We start from the raw sequence: 22529 nt of genomic DNA on the forward strand, positions 1-22529 counted from the left end.
TCTTTAGATTAGATCACAGTTGAACATCCAGTCAAATCATTTAAAAGGAATTTAGTAGGGTAGAAAGGGAGATTATACTGGCTTTCATACATAGAAAAATGATTGATTTTTAAAATCAACTCCATTTTTAATCAATTTAGCCTATGGTAAAATAACTAAAATATATATAAAGTACTTTTAACTTTTTCTTGTCTAAGGGTCCGCCTCAAAGTATCAAATATTTCCTGTGTAATCCTTTAAAAAGAGTTCTACAAAAATGGTAATAAGGACTAATATTATCACCTTTTATTATCATTAAGAAATCTCTAAGATATAATGCTCTGCCTAAAGAAAATTTCTAAGGATAAATGTAAATAAATCATTATTTACTTTTATAAAGAATAAGTTTTTAAGTGATGTCATTAACATATTTTGGTGAAATATAACTTTATATAGCCAAGAGGGCAAGACAAATATGTTCTCCATAAAGGTCTAGAAAAAGTATAATAGACAATGTATTAAAAGTAGTATTCTATTATCATGAATATCTCTGAAGATTAGAAAAAAGGCAAACCTTTCTGACATATATTTAAGTAATATATTGCAAGGTGGAAAAGTCTGCCCATACTGATATAAATATATGTATAGGCAGACACAGTAATCAGATTATGCAAAGTTTTTCAGCCCCATCTGAAGATCAGTATCAGAGCAACATCCTCATCTTTCTTATAGTTATGTTCTTACTGAGGACTTACTACATACAGACCCAGGGTTAGGCACTTTATATTAATGATCTCTAACCAGCAAGTAAGGCAGTTATTATTCTGATTCTACAGAGGAAGAAACTGAGGCTTAGGGAAGTGACTTGATTAAAGACATACATTTTATAAGTGGTTAAAACAGTATCTGAATTAAGTTTGTCAGGCTTCAGAGGCCTATGCTGCTTCAGTGGTGTTAAAATGTATATTGGCTAGGACTGAGTGACCAAAGCAAACAAGTGCTAAAGAAATGTTAATATGATCAACTGAAATTAAAACCAATACACTGTTTAAGAAGCCTAACTCAAATCACTAAATACTTAAGAAGCACTTATTCTATTTGTAGCATGAACACACAACTAAATTTCCAAAATTTGCTTGGCATACAGCAAATATGCAAAAAACAAAAAAAAAAACAAAACCCCCCTCAAAACCCTCAACCTAGGCAGAACTAAATGATTAATAAACTCTGTGTTTACAAGGCCATAAAAGTTGATTAGAATGTACTCTTGAGGACATATGTTCAATGTCATGATACGGTTAATAAGACAAACCAATATTTCTAGCTTATGTACAAGTCAAATACACAAAAAAGTCAAATATACTAAATAGCTATCATTTCTTGAGGATATACTCTGTGTTTGAACATTATTCCATTTAATCCTTATTACAAATGTAATGAGATAGACATTTGTCATAATTTTACCCATGAAGAAATGGAGACTTAAAGTTACAGAGCTACTCAGTGGTAGAATGTGGGTTTTGAACCCACAACTATCAGGCCCTAAAGACCATATTCTTAAACACTATGTAACATACTATTAATATCTGCTGTAGTATAATATTATTAGTAAGTGTTTAGTGAGAGAATATATTTTATAAAAATCCATTCTGTAGAAGTTATTTAGGTTAAAGAACTTATTTCATACTTTTGTTGAAAACAATATGACCTGAAGAAGCACTACTGAAATTCTAATGGTTCTGAAGAAATGGATATATATCCCAATTATATATATTTGATAGAAGGCTGTGATAATAGTATTTAAGACATATTTATACTATTATTTGGACATAACTTGATAGTTTTATACTTAAAACCTAGTTCTATTAATAACACAAGGTAATTTTTAAAAATTATAATTTTTCAGGAGTCATAAAATTCATAGCAACAATAACAACTTTAAAAATATCACATGTAACAATATTTATATTGCAAAATACTTGATACAGGAATAGATAATTTCCTATTTTCTAATATAAGCAAATTATAATGACAGCTATTCATCAAGACTCCTAATTAAAAAGGTATTGTATATAAAAAGTGGTTACCTGTGCCTTTTCAATATTTGTAGGATGAAACTGTCGGTCAAATACTTTCTTCACAATATCAAGAAATAGGCATGTAACAACCATGAGAATTATGGCAAACCAAGCAGAACCACTTGACAAGAGCTGAATAAATACAAAGTACATATTCTGGGAGCTCAAAAATGGCCTGCAAAGAAAGAAAGTGGGCTTATAATAAAAGAAGAAACCAACAAGACAGATTCTTAAATCAAGACATTAAGTAAACCCACTATACATGAAGGTTACAATTTTAAGAATACTCCAGGAAAATATTCAAAATGTGGAATCAGTGTAATTTAATTAATCAACTAACTAATAAAACATGGTAGATTTTAATTGTTAAAAATAAAATCCAATTTAATTCATTTGAATGACAACCATGGTTTTTATAATTAGGAAAGTGGCAAGTAATTGACTTATCCTACCTTAAGTGTTAGGATAATTCAAAAGAATTATGTAGTGAATAATACAGACTTAAGAGACCAAAAAAGCAAGAAAAAGTATGTAATAAAATATTTTCTACTAAGCAACTACAAGCTTGATTACCCAAATTTTAGGTTGAAAAGCTCTACTTAGAGGATCTTCTCTACACATGGATTTTAAAATAAATGTACTCACAAATATTAGTTCTACATAGTAGTAGGTATTGTCAAGATACTCTTTTTGGGTTTGTGTATATATCACTTCAAAAGAATGAGGGGAAATACCGGAAGAAATGCAGAAATAAAGAGGATTGAAAACAAACAAATGATATTCATTAGAGTATCTTTTTATAATCCTAAATGAAAGTTAATGTTTAGCCAATACAAGTTTTTTCCCTGCCTTTTGTAATTTTGCCTGATACAGGGATCACAGGCACAGTAGGCAATGTAATATACATTCTCCAATTGAGGGATTTCAGCTGTCCATCACTTACCAAACAATCTTAGGAAAAGCATTAATTTTTAATCTATCAGAATAGCTGAATATCTGATTTTACCAATGAATATGCAGCACATTACTTTTGAGAGAGAAGTTAACTCATTCATGAAAATTTAATGATTCTACGTGACTTTTTAAATTATATACATTAATAATAATTTAAAGGTAATACGATTAGTGTAAAGAACATTAATTTTCAAGTAAATCCTAGCTTTGCTACTTTTAACCATTGTGATCTTGGAGCTCAGTTTCCAAATAGAAAAAAATGGGGTAACAAGATTATCATGATGAATCAATGTAATATCTTAGGTAAAACACTAGAATATAGTAGGTATTCAGTATTTGTTAGTTTCTTTTTTCTTCCATATCAGTAAGATCAACTGAAAAAACTAAATTTCTTATCAGGATAGGGTCTCAAAACTATTCTGAGTAGAATTTGTTCATAGTAAAATCTATCATAATAACTATTTATTAGAGTTGAATCAATATAACTAAAATATAGTCACTCACCAGAGAATCCCTCCATAAAACAAAGAAAATACAAAATAGAATAAAATAGATCCCCAGGTAACAAGATGATTGATCCAGGTCCAAAAATGAGTTTCCAAAGCCATCTAAAAAAATAAATAAAAAAATCCTTAATGTAAATTAATAAATCTTTAACTTCTCAGCTAAAACTCAAGAATAAAATGTATTAATTATAAGTGACTAAGGTTGCTATGGCAAAGTCCCTCAGAAGATAAATATTAATGAAAAGATCTTAGTATGAAATTCAACAATTTCAAGTTTATAGTATTTTTCTTCTGTGAGGAAGCAGTATTAAAATTTCATGAGTACTTTGTTCAGAACTCCATGGCCTAAACCAGCTTGTGTTGTCTTGCATTACATAGAGAGAAGCAGAATTTCGGAGATGAGTACTGAGGGGTTAACCTTTATCTGACCATAAAAATCAGCTGAGGCTTTACAAAATAATGAATTTTAAAAATGATTCATAAAGAATCTTTTGACAAAAATTAAAATGAATTATTAAACTAGGCATCCATGAAATTATTCATGACTGAAAAAGGAAAATCTATCAACAAAGAAATGAGGAAAATTAACTAAGAATTATGCAGACACAAAATGTATCCGTGCTTCTAATTTCTGTACCATACCTTTGCTGTGACTGTAATAACCATGACTGTGAAGACCAAGGTACCAAATGTCCAATTTCCAAACATCTAAAACAGAATGAATAAACCAGTATTGCATTATGGGTTAAAATGATGCTAAATCAGAAGTGATGCAAAGAGTAACTAGTGTACATTCTTTACTAAAAATCATTTGCATCATTTACGCCAGTTACATTTGAAATCTGTGACTAGATTAGTAAAGTTAAAGGAGAATGAGAAGAAACACCATAAAGTATTATCATGTTTATTATTATGTAAAATGATTCTTTGGATAACATTATCAGACTGGAAACTCAAAGATAGGTTTGGAATTATGTGGCACAGTTTTTAGTGATAATGATACAGCTGTTAGTGACTGCTTTACTCCTATCACAAAGTAAAAATCAAATAAAACCCTGTTCAATCACAATTATTTTCTGAAATCATTCCAACCAGATGTCACAGCAGATCACCTGCCACTGTATTTCTGGACACACTATAGAAAGAGCAGGTAAAAAGAAACTTATACACAAAACCAACACCTGAAAGGAAAGATAATGGCCAGTGGACCTATTCAAGGGATTTCACGCAAAAATGCAGTTAATGCCAGTTAGATAGTTTTGCCCTGGGCTTTATAGCCAAAACTTACTAAGGCCTATTAAAAATGCAGAATCCCCAAAGAATGTCAGGATTTAATTTCCACAAATAAAAGCACCAGAAATTTATGTTAATTTAGTTTACAAAGTAGTCATAATCTTTACTATTGGTTTAAAAAATTATTTAAAAGATTGGTTGTTTAAAAAGAAAGAAAAAAAAATATGGGTTCCAATGGCAATAAAACTCATCTAAGTAATTAAAGATAAACCACAACCTCAGTGCTTATAAAATTATTATTTATTTAAAAATACTTAGTATATTGCCTGGTATAAATAAAATACTCAACAAAATTTTTAAAAATTTGTATGGAAACACAAAAGACCCCGAATAGCCAAAACAATCTTGAGAAAGGATAATGGAGCTGGAGGAATCAAACTCCCTGACTCCAGACTACGCTATAAAGCTAATGCAATCAAAACAGTATGGTACCGACACAAAAACAAACATATAGATCAATGCAACAGGATACAAAGTCCAGAAATAAACCCATGCACCTATGGTCAATTAATCTATGACAAAGGAGGCAATAATATACAATGGAGAAAAGACAGTCTCTTCAATAAGTGGTGCTGGGAAAATTGGACAGCTACACATAAAAGAATAAAATTAGAACATTCTCTAATATCATATACAAAAATAAACTCAAAATGGATTAAAGACCTAAATGTAAAACTTCTAGAGGAAAACACGGGCAGATCACTCTTTGACATAAAATGCAGGAATATTTTTTTAGATCTGTCTCCTAGAGCAATGGAAATAAAATCAAAAATAAACATATGGGACCTAACTAAGCTTAAAAGCTTTTGCACAGCAAAGGAAACTATCCACAAAATGACAAGACAACTTATGGACTGGGAGAAAATATTTGCAAATGATGCTACTGATATGGTATTAATTTCCAAGTATACAGTTCATGCAGCTTAATTATCAAAAAAAACAAACGACCCAATCAAAAAATGGGCAGAAGACATAAAAAGACATTTCTCTAAAGAAAACATACAGATGGCCAACAGGCATACGAAAAGATGCTCAATATAACTAATTATAGGAGAAATGCAAATCGAAACTACAATGAGGTATCCCCTCACACTGGTCAGAATGGCCATTATTAAAAAGTCTACAAATAGTAAATGCTGGAGAGGGTGTGGCAAAAAAGGAACCCTCTTACACTGTTGGTGGGAATGTAAATTAGTGCAGCCATTTAGGAGAATAGTATGGAGGTTCCTTAAAAAGCTAGAAAGAGTTACCATATGATCCTGCAATCCCAATCCTGGGCATATATCTGGAGGAAACTCTAATTTGAAAAGATACATAGACCCCAGTGTTCACAGCAGCACTATTTACAATAGCCAAGACATGGAAGCAACCTAAATGTCCACTGACAGGTGAATGGACAAAGAAGATGTGGTACATATACACAATGGAGTATCAGTCAGCCATAAAAAAGAATGAAATCATGCCATTTACAGCAACATGGATGGACCCAGAGTTTAACATATTAAGTGAAGTCAGAGAAAGACAAATAAAATAAGATATTGCTTAAATGTGGAATCTTAAAAATGATACAAATGAACTTATTTACAAAAGAGAAATAGATTCACAGACATAGAAAACAAACTTATGGTTACCAAAGGGGATAGCGGGTGGCGGTGGGGGGTGGGAGAAGATAAATTAGAAGTTTGGGATTAAAATATACACACTACTAAATATAAAATAGGTAAACAACAAAGACCTAATAGCACAGGGGACTATACTCACTATCTTGTAATAACATATAATGGAAGAGAATCTGAAAAAGAATATTTATATATATATATATAACTGAATCACTATGCTGTACACTTGAAACTAACAACACTGTGAATTCACTATACTTCAGTTAAAAAAATAAATAGCTTAAAAGGCAAAAAAAAATCAATAAATAATGGTTATTATAATCAACAATGAAACATTAATATTCCTTCATTTGAGAGTATTTTGGGGAGTTTATTTGTCAAGAGGAAAAAAATGGAAAAGTCATATTGACTTTTCCTACTTTTATCATCTCTAGAAATGACCTGGAAATACTGAAAAATCATTGGATCTCACTTAACTCAGCTCTTAAGAGAGCCAGCTCCTCTTTCAGGGATATGGAGATAGGTAATTGATGTAGTCAGGGAACCTGGGTCTGGGAGTGGTAACAGCCACACATGTCTATCCCTCAGTATATGGTTTTACTGGGCCCAGACTGGGGCTAGTTACATGGTATCTTCCTTAGAAGCAGAGGAAGATTTAGGGCTCCTTCTAGTATTCAAGGCCTTAGAGGGAGCTGTAGAAAACACATTCACATTCTCTCTCCTTTTTGGATAAAATTAGCACAAGTTATGTATTTCAATTGCATCAGTCAGTTAAGACTCTTTCCATTCTGTTTTCCCCTTGAATTAGTTTAGGTGGTGATGAAGTGAGTGGCAGAGGGGATATTGGGGATCTGGCTAAAGAGAAGTTGAGTTGGGCTTATTACATTGGCTTGGGTTAAGTGGGACCTATTTATGTCACTCATAATCACTTCCACATATACTTGTGTTTGTACTTACAGTTCTTTCCCTTAAAGAGGGCCTGCCAAAACGAGTAAGGCTTAGATTACTCTACTAAACCTGGATCTGCCCCTGCTCAGAATAGACAGACCTCTTACACTATGTGTAAGCTCCTGACCTCAAGGAGCTTACACATAGTGGAGGAGGCAAAAAATAAATAAACCTAAATATATATACTTTGAGGTAAAGAGCCCGTGCTCTGCAACAAGAGAAGCCACCACAGAGAAGCCCGCACACTGTAACAAAGAGTAGCCCCTGCTCGCTGCATCTAGAGAAAGCCCGTGCGCAGCAACGAAGACCCGATGCAGCCAAAAATAAATAAACAAACAAATAAATAAAAGAAAAGAAATGTAGAGTAAGGGGTCGGGAAGTGATGGAAGGTGAGGGAGATGGGATTTTACTGGAGTGGGCTAGAAAGGCCTACTCAAGCCAGTGACATTTCAGGAGACCTGAATGAATAAGGGAGATAGTCAAATGACCACGTGAGAGAAGAGCATCCAGGCAGAGAAAGAGCAAGTGCAGAAGTCCTAAGGCAGGAACTAACTGGTCTGAAAGAGCAAGAAAACCACTGTGGCTGGAGTAGAGTGAATAAAAGGGAAGGTGGAAGGAAATACAGTCCAAGAGGTAGTCCAAGATCTTTTCATTTTTAAAAGATCACTTGGGCTACTGTGTGGAGAATAGATAGTAGGAAGGGGAAGAACAGAAGCAGGAGGAGGAAGAAGGCAGTTACTATGGTCTCCGAAGAGATGGTGATGATCTGATTGGTGTGGAGGAGGAGAGAAGTAGAAACATCCGGGATATGTGTGACATCAGAACCAATGCGATTTCATATGGGTTTTGAGAGAAGAAGTGAAATGAAGGATGATTCCTAGATTTCTGCCTGAGCAGATGGGTAAAAGGTAGCTCCATTTATTAATAAATATAAGAAGAACTGGAAGGGAAATGGGTTTACAGAAGACATAAAAAAATTCTGTTTAGCAATATTAACTTTGGGATTCTTATAAGACTTACAGGTAGAGAACGTAGTTAGTTATTTGAATCTAATAAGCAACTGGCAGAGATGTAAAATTGGGAGTTCAGCATATAAGCAATGTTTCAACCATGAGAAGGATGAATTCACCCTGTGTACAGATAAAGAAAAGATGGCACAGCACTGAGTCCTAGGCCACTGCTCCACGTAGAACAGCGGTTCTCAAGGTGGGGGCATTTTGCCTCATGGTGGACAGCTGGCTGGATCTGAAGACATTTTTGGTTGTCATAACTGGGGGGCGGGGTTAGGGGTGTATGCCTGTGTGCTACTGGTATCTAGTGGGCAGGCATGCTGCTAAACATCCTACAATTCATAGGGTGAACCTCCACAGCAAAAAATTATCTGGCTCAAAATGCCACTGGTGCAGAGGTTGAGAAGCCCTGATTCTGAGGGTAGGAGGTGAAGACTGAAAAGAAACAGTTGGTAAGGAAGCCAAAGTAACTTACAGAGGCTGAGAGAAGATAATGCGGCAGGCAGGAAGGCTTCAAAAATTATACCCAATGGTTGAGTTCAAAAGGGCTGAGGCACGCTCATAGATTTAGCAATGAAGTGGTGGCTGGTGACCATAAAGAACATGGTTTTGATGGGAGTGCTGGGGGTGAAAGCCCCACAGGAGAACATTCAAGGGAGAAGAGGAGGCCAGAAAGTAGAAATAGTAAAAAAAATATAACTTCTTCAAATTTTGTAACAGGTCTAACTTAACTACACATTGATCTATAAAAGAATTATCTTCTATAGAGTTAATCAGTTGTTCAGTTCTCCAGTACAAACTATCTCTTTATTATTGGTTTTAAACACTGACCAATTGTTGGGTGATACCATAAGAAGCAAGGTATATTCTTCTGTTCTCTGTATATGATGTAATTTTCTATTAATTGCTTGGAATATTATTAGTGCTTTAAATATTTGTCTCATGAATAAATGAACAAACAGGGAAATTCTGTAATGAACTAGATAATCAAAGATATTTTAATCATACAAGCTTTAATTAAAAGAAATCTGTATCTACTGGCAGGAATTAAATTGCATATGTGTTCTTGAATGACCTGATTGGTAATTATGGTGGTTAAATCATTTGAATGAAAGTAAAGGATACTGAATTCTCAGTGGAATACAAATATAAAATAGTATATTTCTATCTTAACACAGAGCTCTTATCATTTGATGGCTAGGTTTCAACAGCTGATGACATGTATAGTGTGAAAGAGAAACTAATTAAAGATAGGAAGTTAAGGGGAGAAATCATTAACATTAAAAAAAATAGTAGTAAAAACTACAAAAAGGTTTATTTTTCTCTTTCTCTCAAAATTACAACCTGAAATTTCAACTCTTCCATTCTGTGTTGCTGATTGTTTTCCCCCAACTAGTCTGGCAAACAGTCCAGACCTAGAAGGCTTGAATAAGAGGTGAAGAATTACTTTTTCATCCTCATTCGTTCCTTTGTCATTTGATTTTTAATGTGGTGGAACAGTGAATATATAGTTTAGAATGGTGCCGAGGGTCTGATAATTCCAGCTTCCCTACTAGAGAAGTCCAACTGGAATTAGAATACTCTTAATAGTTTTTCCCTTTTTCTCTGATCCCATATTTTTTTGAATTTCAATTATTTTAGTTTTCCAAACTGGGTATAATTCCATACAGAGAGAAAAAAAGAAATTAATGGTTGACATTTTTCTTTGAGTTTCTGTATACTTCAGTAAAACAAAACCAAAACAAATTTTAAAAACCCTTATTTGGGTGGGATCTCATTTTAAACAGTAGTTATCTAGATTGTAATTTTCATATCAGACCACTGAGAATGAGTGGAATAGGTATTAGTGTTTAAGTTCCTGAGTTAACAAAGGATTTTTTCTTTATTCTCTTTTTCTTCTGAAGTCTTCGGTTGAAACCACTAGACAAGCAGAATGTCATGGAATGTTGGGATGGGAACTCAGCTACCTCTGAAACTGTTCTCCCAATATTTTTCTCCCTACATCATCTTAGTTTTCCACTCTTACCACATGACTAAAATTCCCTCTGTTCTGTTTCCTTCACTATAAATTTTTTTTTAATTCTTCTAATATACACTTACCCAAGCCACGATGCCTTTGCCATTGCATTCTATGGAAGTTTGCTTTAACTGGAGGTGAACTCCTGTAATCTAAATTGTTCCTCTCATACTTTCCTTATCTGTAATCTTAAGTAACATCTTCCCTTGTCTATGACTTTATAAATATTCTTCCCTGAGAAAAGTTTCTTCGTGAGATCACAGAAAGACAACATAAGCTATTTCCAAAAGTATCCTGGACAACAGCAACACTGTTAGAACAAGCAGTGTCCCAATATGAGAACACTTACTCTGTAGAGATAAAAAAAGGAGATAAATTTTTCTTTTTTAAAAAACATAGTCATTTGCTTTTAGTACCTCTGTAATTTATAGTAACCTTAATAAACATTCTTCATTGGTGTTCACTTCCCAATTATTTAGCTTCTTAAAAAAAATGATTTCATAGGTGGTCAAATTCATAGAAGCAGAAAGAACAGTAAATTCCAGGAGCTGGTAAGAAGGGAAATGGGTAGTTCTTTAATAGGCACAGAGTTTCAGCTTTGCAAGATGAAAAAGTTCTGGAGATCTGTTGCATAACAATGTGAATTTACTTAACACTACTGAACTGTACTCTTAAAAATGTTAAGATGGGCTTCCCTGGTGGCGCAGTGGTTGAGACTCCACCTGCCGATGCAGGGTACACGGGTTCATGCCCCGGTCCGGGAAGATCCCACATGCCGCAGAGCGGCTGGGCCCGTGAGCCACGGCTGCTGGGCCTGCGCATCCGGAGCCTGTGCTCCACAACGGGAGAGACCACAACAGTGAGAGGCCGGCGTATCACAAAAAAAAAAAAAAAAAAAAAAAAATGTTAAGATGGTAAAAAAGTATCAAATTATAAAATTTTAAATATATGCAGCTTACTGTATACCAACTATACCTCAATTAAGCTGTTTTTTAAAAACCAGTATCATGGAAGTCAGTTTTTTCTATTATTCTTGGAGGAGTTAACATTTTTTAAAAGTTAAATTAAGATCTCTAACAAAATACATTATAACAATTTTACCTTTGTCAAAATTCAATTAATAAAAAAGAAATGATTGTTCTGTTCTCTTCTACAAAGCCTGTTAAAAAACACCAACTCAAACAAAGTTGATCTTGTTGGATTACAGAAATAATATGAAGTTTTATGCTAAGCTCATTTTCAGCTCTGGAAAAAAAAAAAATTAAGGGACTTCCCTGGTGGCGCAGTGGTTAAGAATCCGCCTGCCAATGCAGGGGATATGGGTTCGAGCCCTGGTCCGGGAAGATCCCACATGCTGCAGAGTAATTAAGCCCATGTGCCACAATTACTGAGCCTGTGCTCTAGAGCCTGCGAGCCACAACTACTGAGCCTGTGTGCCACAACTACTGAAGCCTGCGCACCTGGAGCCTGTGCTCCACAACGAGAAGCCACTGCAATGAGAAGCCCGCACATCGCAACGAAGAGTACCCCCGCTCACCACAACTAGAGAAAGCCCAAGCACAGCAACAATGACCCAACACAGCCATAAATAAATAAATAATAAATTAATTTATAAAAAAAAAGAAAAAAAAATTACCCAAACAAATATTCACCAAATTTCAAATCTGACTTTTTGACAAATGTTTGTGAAAAGATGATACTGAGGTATTGGAAGACAAGCCCCAGTTTTTAACTAATACTTATATTCCAAATACTTTGAGTATTTTAAGCCTGCATAAGGCTAGACAAATTTTATTTGAGTTTAACTCTTCTAATATTTAGAAGAAAAATAATTAAAAATTAGTTAGGGGCTTCCCTGGTGGCGCAGTGGTTGAGAGTCCGCCTGCTGATGCAGGGGACACGGGTTCGTGCCCTGGTCCGGGAGGATCCCACATGCTGCGGAGCGGCTGGACCCGTGAGCCATGGCCGCTGAGCCTGCGCGTCCGGGGCCTGTGCTCCACAACGGGAGAGGCCACAACAGTGAGAGGCCCGCATACCGCAAAAAAAAAAAAAAAAAAAAAAAAAAAGTCAGTAGTTCAGTCCTCTTAGTATATTTTTTGTTCTCTGCAGGCAATCAAGGAGTGGCAGTAAAGGAATATCTTTTTTATGGTGCTTGGAAGGTAAAGATCTGTCCATAGGAAAGCAGTTTATAGACACACACAAACAGGTACTCAGACATGTCATATACATTCTTCTAGTCTTTCCAAATTTCAGAGAAAACTTATCAGGATTCTTATATTTTGCTAAGAGAAAAGACCTATTAAAAAGATCTGAGGGGAATATATGAAAAATAAATAGTTCTTTCCTAAGTAAAAGAGAAGTTAAGAATGAATGAATGGATACTTCAAAAATATTTGTTAAGGGAGTTCCCTGGTGGTCTAGTAGTTAGGATTCGGCACTTTCACTGCTGTGGCCCAGGTTCAATCCCTGGTCAGGAAACTGAGATCCTGCAAGCCACATGGCATGGCCAAAAAAAAAAATTGTTGAAAATTAATTAATACCTACAATATTCATGATACTGCTAGGCCCATCACAAAAGATGGGGGTAGAATCTTAACTTCCCCTGAAGTCTTGCCCTGCGTGGATCCCAAACTACTGCAACTCCTTCTCCTCCTCCTTTCTCAGGATCATTTGTTTGCACTGACTTCATCTTCACCTCTAGCCACTTCTCTTCCCAGTACTTCCCCCTAATATTTTCTACTCTAGGTCCTCCATTGTTTGCAGATTTCTTGGGCATACAAGAATAATTACTGGAAAACAGAGCATTCAACCCATATCGAAAAAGACTTTCAGTATAGGGAGGCGTAAGAGGGAGCTACAGTGAAAGGACAGGGACCTGTGGGCTCAATCTTGAAGAACAGACAGTCATAAGACTGACTTTGGGAAAAAGAGGCAAGAGCATTCTAGAGAGAAAACATAGTAATGGCTTGGAACTAGAAATGAGCACTGCATGTTCTGAGAGAGCCAGCAAGGACAGTTTAACTTACACCATTAAAGAGGAGAGTTTCTGGGAGAGGTAGATTAGAGGGGGACTGGGTAGGACAGGGTCTTCAATATAATGATTTGATAGTAATAATAACAAGTAATACTGCTAAGATTTATTGAGTACTTCTATATGCTAGCCACTATGCCTAATGCCCTACATGTAATATGTTGTTTATTCCTCACAGCAAACCTATAAGGTAGTAATCATGTTTCTAATTTTGCAGCGAGGAAACTGAGCCTTACAGAAGTTAAAGAACTATTCCCAAATCACTCAAATAGGAACTTCAGGTGCCAGGATGTAAATCCAATTTGACCAATTGCAATGTATGCTTCTTTTCCACTGTTTCTACAGGGAGTGGTAGATTAATTTCTAGTGGTATATATGAGTGGTAGAACCGGTAGGCTAAAAGGGGAAGTTAATGATGTACAATTTGAGTTAAAAAAAACAATAACAGGTGGTAAAAAGAAGAAAAACTTTTGTACTAAAGGGCCAACAACAATTTACACTTCATTAAGATTCTTTTCTTTTGTATAAAGCATGCTCAAGATTTAATTTAAAAAAATTATTTATTTATTTGTTTGTTTGGCTGTGCTGGGTTTTAGTTGTGGCATGCAGGATCTTTGCTGCTGCGTGCGGGATCTTGAGTTGTGGCATGTGACCTCTTAGTTGTGGCACGTGAGATCTAGTTCCCTGACCAGGGATTGAACCCGGGCCCCATGCATTGGGAGCACGGAGTCTCAGCCACTGGACCACCAGGGAAGTCTCTAAAGATTTAATTTTAAAAGTCACTAAAAACTAGAAACAAACCTAAATTATAAGTATTCTTAAATAAGTTATGCCATGTAATGAATATTATGTAGCTGTGAAAAAATATTTTTGAAGCATTTTTAATAACATGAAAAATCACTTAGACTGTAGTAAGGGGATAATTATAATAAGCCTATCATTGAGAAATAAGGGGATAAGTTATGACGTTAATGAAAAATAGTAAAAAATTTTAAAAAATGGAAGAAAATATGTAAAAATGACAGAAATAATTACACCTGGGTAGAAGAAGAACAGGCGGTTTATTTTCTTTGTATATTTTTCCTATAGAGTATTTCAAATTTACCATAATGGGCATGTTACTTGAACCTCTCACTGTCGTGGCCTCTCCCGTTGCGGAGCACAGGCTCCAGACGCGCAGGCTCAGCAGCCATGGCTCACAGGCCTAGCCGCTCCACAGCATGTGGGATCTTCCTGGACCGGGGCACGAACCCATGTCCCCTGCATCGGCAGGCGGACTCTCAACCACTGAGCCACCAGGGAAGCCCCCACATGTTACTTTTAAAATCAGAAAAAAAGTAGTAACTAGCAACAAGAGAGATCTCTTTTAACTTCCTTTTCATCCAATGACATCTTCCTTCTTTCTTAACTCTTTTCCCCTCTTCACTCTGTCCAGTTTTAGCCCAGTATTTCAGGTGGAAATGGGCATGCTCACTCATATATCTATATGTTTGATGGTCTTTGCACAAGTGGCAATACTGCACAGAAGGGTACCAGGCTAATACTTGTTTCTCAAAGGAATTTAGGATCTTGGCTAAGCACATAGGTTTTGAAGTTATACAGATCTGAGTTTGAATTATACTCTTGTAATTTATTCACTATGTGACCTGAGGCAAGTTTCTTAACCTGAGGTTAATTTTCTAATATGAAAAAATATTTTCCTCATACAGGGTTATTACAATTTAGTAAGCTAATACATGGAATATACCTGGCAGAGAGAAAAAAATTCAATAAAAGGTAGTTATTACTTGGGGGAAGTGCTGTAACCTTCATGTTATACAAACTAGATTCATATATTTGTCCAAACCAGGCTAAATACGTCCTCAAAAGTAGAGTGGCAATAATACGTTCCATTTCTACATCCTAAAGGGATCTGCATGGTTAAAGCCTCTCTAAAATTGAAACCCATTTCCTTCACTGCACTTGAATATTTTGTTATTTTACTTGTTTATTTTCTGTTTCCCTCACAAGACTCTTAAGCTCCATAACTGAGTGTGTTAGTTCCTCTCATAAATCCAGACACTGGTATAGTACATGGTAATGGTTGGTCCTCAATAAATGTTTGTTGAACAGATAAAACTTCATATTCTCCCAACTGCAAACCTTGTATCTCTGTTTCTGCAAATATATTGAATATTTTGGAATACTTAAGTATTGCCAGTGGAAAAGAGAAACTAAAGGTGACAAGCATTTCCAGTCCACCATAGTACCACAGCTGTCATTTATTTTCCTCTGACCCATCTAGCTAAGCTTAGAAAGAGAGGCCTAGTTTTGCAGAGTCTCTCAACACGAGCACTCCAATCAGGACACAGAAACAACATACTGTGTGGTACTCCTTTCCAATTTCACATTTCAGAAAAATGGCCACTCTAAGCAGTAACTTGACATCCTTGGAATTGCTGGAGTGCACTGAAAAGTACAGTAGCACTTCCTAAGCATACCACCGCGACCCCCCAAAAAGAAAAAAAATTCCTGCAATTAAAAGGAAAAACCTAAACATTAAGTCCTTATTTCTCATCTAAAAAAGCTGAATCATAATATCTCTCCAATGGGAGTATTGTGAGGATTAATGGAAATGGGGCATGGAAAGCATTGAACACAATAGTTAAGTACGAAATAAACAGTAGCCATTGTTAAAACACAATCCTGAAGTGAACATCATGCAGAGGGGCATGAACATATCCTCATGTGTGAATTAAGTTTTGAACAGCAAAACTGCTTAGGTAACTTGAGTTTCATATTAAAATTACACTGCATTGCCTTTCTGTTTTAATTCTCATTTGTATGAAATTTTATTAAGTAAAAAAAAGTTAAAAACCTTTTTATAATTGCATTTTAATTTAATTCCTGCAATTTTATAACTTAAATGGAATTTTACTTTATTTTGTATGACAGAAAGTTATCAAAAGCCAAACTAAATTATTAAAAATGTTCTTTAAAAAACTATGTATTTTACCTGGCCATTTCCAAGCAGAGATGTATCTTTCCCTATCAGAAAATAGGATCCAAAAAAGAAAATAAAGGCATGACTGAAACCCAAGATGGTCCAATAAAGAAATGTTTTCATGCTTAGTTGACGGTTTTTACTAATGTCTCTGCAAATTTAAGAAAAAGGAAGAAAAAAAGAAATGTATTAGGACTTATTATACCTACTAAATAATTATTACAGTTTGATAATTAAAAAACAAGATGGATTTTTAATTTAAAATTGCTTAAAAATTTTAGCAGAAAGAATAGAACCTAATTTACAAACCACTATACATCTGTGTAACAGCTTATAATTCTCATAACATATTCAAATACATTTTCTCATTTAATAAAGAAATATGATATAGGCATAATACTTCAGTTTAATTGTGAAAAGTTGATTTTTCTTTGTTATATTCTTTTTTTTTTTTTGGCTGCGCCTCATGGCTTGTGGGATCTTAGTTCTCCAACCAGGGATCGAACCTGGGCCCCAGAGCAGTGAAAGCCTGGAATCCTAACCACTGGACCACCAGGGAATTCCTCTTTATTATATTCTGTTGTAAACATTCAGTCATTTTGCCATGATTGTTTCTTTTTAGTGGAGTCATCTGAGTTAGGTTCAGCACTGAGGCTCCTGAATGAGTTCCTGTCTATCAATAGCTATTATGAGAAGAACCATCTGTGCCAATCTTGGGTCAAGACCAGTCCTAGTTAACCTGGGAAATCAAGGTAAGTTACTGCCATTTCTGGATAACTGAATATCTCTGTAAGTGTAGAGGTCAAGTTAATGTGGGAACCATAAGCTGGTCCTGAGCTGACTCCACATATCTATGATTACTTGGTTCTGAGAAAGGAATAACCCAGGGGAGCTGGGAAGATTTAATGTCCTCAACTCTGCATTTTGCATCAATTACTACTCATAAATTTGGCAGTGCCAGAACATGAACTAATTTCTTAGGAACTCCAGAGACAACTAATTACTGAATAACTTCTTTTGTGTCCATGAAACAGAGTATTACTGGTTTACAGCAGTAAGTGTAAATTACACAGCTGCTCAATGCATTCCTAGGATGAAACTACTCATTCCTAAAAACATTGGAAAAAAATCATTCAAATCTTCTCTTTAATGTTCAACAATTATAAACCATATGACAACTGAAGTACTTCCTCAGTAAAGCATTAAGCACCAAGACAGTGCTTGATATATCTGCTTATTTTTAAGATACTTTCAAAAATTGATAACTATGTAATGTACTATTTGCAGTAAGAAGTGTATGGACATTTAATACTGGAAAACACTTACCGATAGAGAGCGGGCTTGTTCTGTAACACATGAGGGTCTATATGCTGTTCCAACAGACTATATATCAGAATAGGCAGGGATGTAAAACAAATATTGTATAAAGTCAGGTACACGCTGTCATACAATGTCTAGAAAGAGAAATTTGTAGGAATTTTGAGACCCTAAGCTATGTATTACTATTATACTTATGCATGTAATTACAAAGAAGCATATTAAAAATAAATATAAAAATTACATTACATATTTTCTAATTTACACAAAATTCATTGTATTAATTCCAACTTGTTTCTTATATAGACATAATGTTCCTAGATTTATAATCTTTGTGGAATCTGGAACATTTTGTTATGTCAAGTGATTCTGCTATTATAGTGAATTGGATCTATATTTCAAGATACTCAAATTTGGTCGCTGTGACGTAATTTTAGACAATTCTCCTACATGTATCCTGGGCTTGTTATTATTCCCTTGATATGCTACACATATAGTTTTGCTTTCATGGCTTTGTCTTCCCATCTAAGTCCTACACTTCCTTTAATCCATGATCCATGAAACTTAAAAACACTGGCTCAAATTCCTGATGATAGCTGCTTCTTCTAAAGTCCTATGTGCTACTGTTGGTAATTAGTTGGTACTAATTGCTTAGCACTTTGCCTATTCTTTGAATATTGCTTTTCTTAATATTGATACTGTCTCTCGAATTATACTATAAACTCCCCCAAAACCTAATCAAAATAGGTTAAGTCTCCTTGTCACATGCTCTTACAGCATTCTTTATTTCATCCAAGTAAGCAAACATTGTTACTGGCAATCAATGTCCAAGCAGGTATCTGAAATTTAGAGTTATAGGTTGTAAACAGAGGAGAAAACAGTGATTAAGGGTAGAAACAACTCATTAAAAAAACCTAAGAATAATACACTTGTCATTTCAATAAACTAGAATAAATGTCTTGATCAATTAGAGATGTGGAGTGTGGTATGTGAAAAGGGTGCTCAGGTAGTCAGTCAGAAGCGGTAGGTCCAAGTATGGTTTAGCTATGGGATCTTGGGCAAGTTACTTAATCTCTACGGATTTCAATTTCCTTTTCTATGTGACATGTATACAACAGAAGACCCACCATGTGCTTATTATAGCTACTGCTAACCTATTACAGAGTTTTCCCTCTGAGTCTATAGCTTCAGAACCCTTTTCAATACAGCACTCCTGGAACCTCTATTAATTATTTACCTTCTGAGATGAAATCTGTATGTCATCCCTGGACTCAATCACTAATGTTTCTTCCAAATCTAAAAAAATTCTATGACTCAAAAAATAAATAATGAGGTAAACTTCCAATAATTATCTGGCCTGGCTTGATATGGATTTTGCAGAAACACTACACGTAAGTTGAAAAAAGTTCACAAAATTCTCTCATAAGCTATTAAGAGTTAATACCTAGTTTTTTAAAAAGCATCCAGAGTTAAAATATATTTTGGTATTAACACTTGCTTCAAACTGAAAATCAGAATAAAGAAATATTATGGATGTTATGCTAATTAAATACACTATTAGAAAAGTTTTGTCTAGTTATCTGTAGGACTAGGAAAAATGGAAAAAGTCCCTCCAAGTATCTACAAAAAACTGAACACACACACTTTACTTTAAAAGGATAAAACAAAAGATTCTATTTACTTACCTGTTGAGAAAACAAACAGTAGAACTGATATAAAAACTGGGGTGTGATAAAGCACACATTCTGAAAAACAAGATTAAATGGAAATAATTGAAATATTTAGGTCTAAAAGAGAAACAATTTCTAAAAATGGCTATTAAGAGTCCAAAAATATAGTATCAGTTGATATGGTAAGTAGATCTGCCCATAAGAACTTGTCCGTATAAAATGGGGAAATAGGATTCCCATTTTATTAAAAAATGTCTAAAAGTAGTCTAGGCAGCATTACAAATGTCAGAAAGAAAACACCTTTGACTCCTATCATTGCCAAGCAATACCGTAATTTTGAATTTATAACCTACCAACTATTATTCAATACTTTTCATTTATAGTACAATAAGAAAAGTTTACTTAAACTTTAGAGCTAAAATTGCTTTAAAATGCAGAAATATTTAAAATACAACAAATGGAACGATCAAAACATCTTTCCATTTCAATAGCCTTATGTCACAGCAAAAGTTATAATAACAAGCTAGGAAAAAACTGCCACCATCATCTGTTAGCATTATGCAATCTACCTGTGTTCTTTCACTGGGTTGCAGCTATTAATTAATTATAGAAATATACGCAATATAGGACATTCTGATGTATTAAATGTCTTGGTACTCAGAGGCTCTTAATATGGATTCCACAGAACCCCATCTTTGCCCATAAGGGTCAAGAGATTAGGACAGTGTTTCAACATAATTGGTTTCCTTGTAATCCTATATATTTTATTTTATGCATCTAAAATCTCTATAATTTGTAATCTCAAAAAAGATTAAGAACCTCTGCTTGAAATCATCATATTGGAGTTAAAATTAAAATTTATTACTGGTTCAGGACAACATAACAATAAAGAAATCAAACTAATTGTGTTCTAATTTGCATAGAATAACATATTAAGTGTGAATTTTGATGTATTCTGACAAATTCACACAGCTGTGTAACCACCACCATAATCAAGTTGAACTTTTCTGTCATGCAAAGTTCTCTCATATTCCTTTCTAGTCAATTCTATCACCTGCACCCTTGGCCTCAGGCAACCACTGATTTGCTTTCTGTGAGTACACATTAGATTTATTATAATAAAATAATAAAAGGATATTCCATAAACTGTTAGTTTTACTTACAGAGAAAAAAATTTTAAGAATAATTTGTATGGTAATAGCATTCCTTAAACTGAAACCTCAAATACTCTGTTAGAAATTGATTCTAAAATATATCCATGAAACTTACCTTATAAAAAAAATACTGTACAAGGGTAGCTATTCTAATATAATAAAAATGACCATGAACAAAAAGCAATTTGGAGAGAAATTTAAATCTAGCTATTGCATAGTCACTGTTCCTTGCAGCTTGTCTTCCTTCTTTACCCATGATTCCTGTAATAAGGGGACAAAAAGGTAAGTTCATTGATAACTGATAAGTGTAATATTTATGATATATCTGCAAATACCTTAATTAACTGTAGCAGCTGAACCTGGACTTAGGATCACTATACCCTAAAATATAGTAGACAATAGATTCCCAAAAGGTTGCTCCCCTTAAATCAAATATGTAATTAACACAAAGCTGTAACTTATACCAGGCATGTAATATCAATTTTCAAAGAATCAGAATAAAATTAATATAAAAATAATATTAAAAGTTCAGGATCTAAGAACATTAAAAAAAAATTCTAATGAAGAGAATGCTATAAAACAGCTTTGACTTCACTATTTCCAATTAACATGAAAAATATGCAAATTGAGTAATTTGAACCAAGCAAATATGATCACGTTTAATGGTCTTAAAACTTTCATGCGTAAGTCAAACACAGTGTGCTTTTTAAAAGGAAAATGTACACTATTACTTGAAATCAGTACATAATTTTATCTGATAAATATGAGAACTTTTTTTTAGGTTACTATAATTCTTTAGGTTTCAAAAGTTATTGCCAAATTTGTTTATTCAATATGGAAGCAGCTTTGAAAAAATTATTTTTCAAAATTAAAACTTTTTAATTTTGTCATAAAAGTGTTCCAAAATGTATAGGTAAAGACAATCACCTATATTCACAACTCCTAGAGAAAACCACTATTTTTGGTCTATATACTTTTAGAATTTTTCCTTATGTGTATTTCATGTATGTGTATTTAAAATATATAAAAACGAGTGCATAAAGATGGGATTATTTGTTTTGTAATCAGCTTTTGTCACTTACTACATTATGGACATTGTTTATAACATATGTGTTTGTTAACATATTCATTTATTTTCTTAAAAGAAATTCCTGGATGCAAAATTGCTAGGTCAACAGGCACACATTTAAAATTGTTATACATAATAATGCAGGTGTACCAATTTACATTCCCACTAACATCGTATAAGGGCATCTGTTAATCTATACCTTTGTCAATTCCAGGTTTTATCAATCTTTGTAATTTTTGCCAATCTGATAAGCAATTTTAATTTATATTCTTTTAATTATTAGAAAGACAACATTTTTTTCGTGCATTTAGTATTCTGTTTAGATTTCTCCTTTTGTGACAACTGATGGCTCACACCTTTCAACATATTTCTACTAGAATGTTTTCCTTATTCTCCTTAATTTGTTAAGACCTCACATATTAGGAAGATTAAGACTGTCATCTATTTTGCAAATATTCCTTACCAGTTTGTCTTTAAAATTTGTTTATGGGAAGTATTTACTTCTGCCACACATATTGATCTTTTTCCTTTTTAGTTGTTTTGTTTGGTTTTGTACCTAAAAGATCCTTCCACACCTCAAATAACAGGATTATTCATTAAAGTTTCCTATTATTTTTTATGGCCTTCAAAAATTATTTAAATCCTTAATCCACCTGGAATTTGTTTTGCTATAAGCAAAAATTATTTAAATCCTTAATCCACCTGGAATTTGTTTTGCTATAAGCAATGGAAAGGAACCCACTTTTTTTTTCCAAATAATTAACTAGTTATATCAGCATATTTTAATCAAATAATTTGCTTCCCTACTTATCTGAAACATCTCCTTTGTTATATACTAAATTTCCAGATGTTTGAACTGATTCTGTTCACTGGTCTGGCTGTTACCATATTAGAATCAAAC

The 22529-nt window shown here is 34.0% G+C and overlaps 1 protein-coding gene across 7 annotated transcripts in view; it reads right to left on the minus strand.

Moving 5' to 3' along the window:
* Positions 1-22529, minus strand: part of ATP11B (ATPase phospholipid transporting 11B (putative)) — a 132746-nt gene that overhangs the window by 30276 nt on the left and 79941 nt on the right. For 5 of the 7 annotated variants that reach the window (XM_060011062.1, XM_060011066.1, XM_060011063.1 and 2 more), the window contains 7 exons: positions 20675-20820; positions 19421-19480; positions 17745-17872; positions 16431-16569; positions 4160-4225; positions 3516-3619; positions 2067-2232 (listed from right to left, as the gene is read on the minus strand). In XM_060011062.1, coding sequence (XP_059867045.1) covers positions 2067-2232; positions 3516-3619; positions 4160-4225; positions 16431-16569; positions 17745-17872; positions 19421-19480; positions 20675-20820 — 809 coding nt within the window. Of the gene's footprint in view, positions 1-2066; positions 2233-3515; positions 3620-4159; positions 4226-16430; positions 16570-17744; positions 17873-19420; positions 19481-20674; positions 20821-22529 lie in introns of those variants that run through there. The other 2 variants (XM_069540645.1, XM_060011067.1) reach the window with 1 other exon arrangement.

This window comes from Delphinus delphis, chromosome 4 (genome assembly GCF_949987515.2).
Source record: "Delphinus delphis chromosome 4, mDelDel1.2, whole genome shotgun sequence".
In the NCBI taxonomy this organism is placed as follows: Eukaryota; Metazoa; Chordata; class Mammalia; order Artiodactyla; family Delphinidae; genus Delphinus; species Delphinus delphis.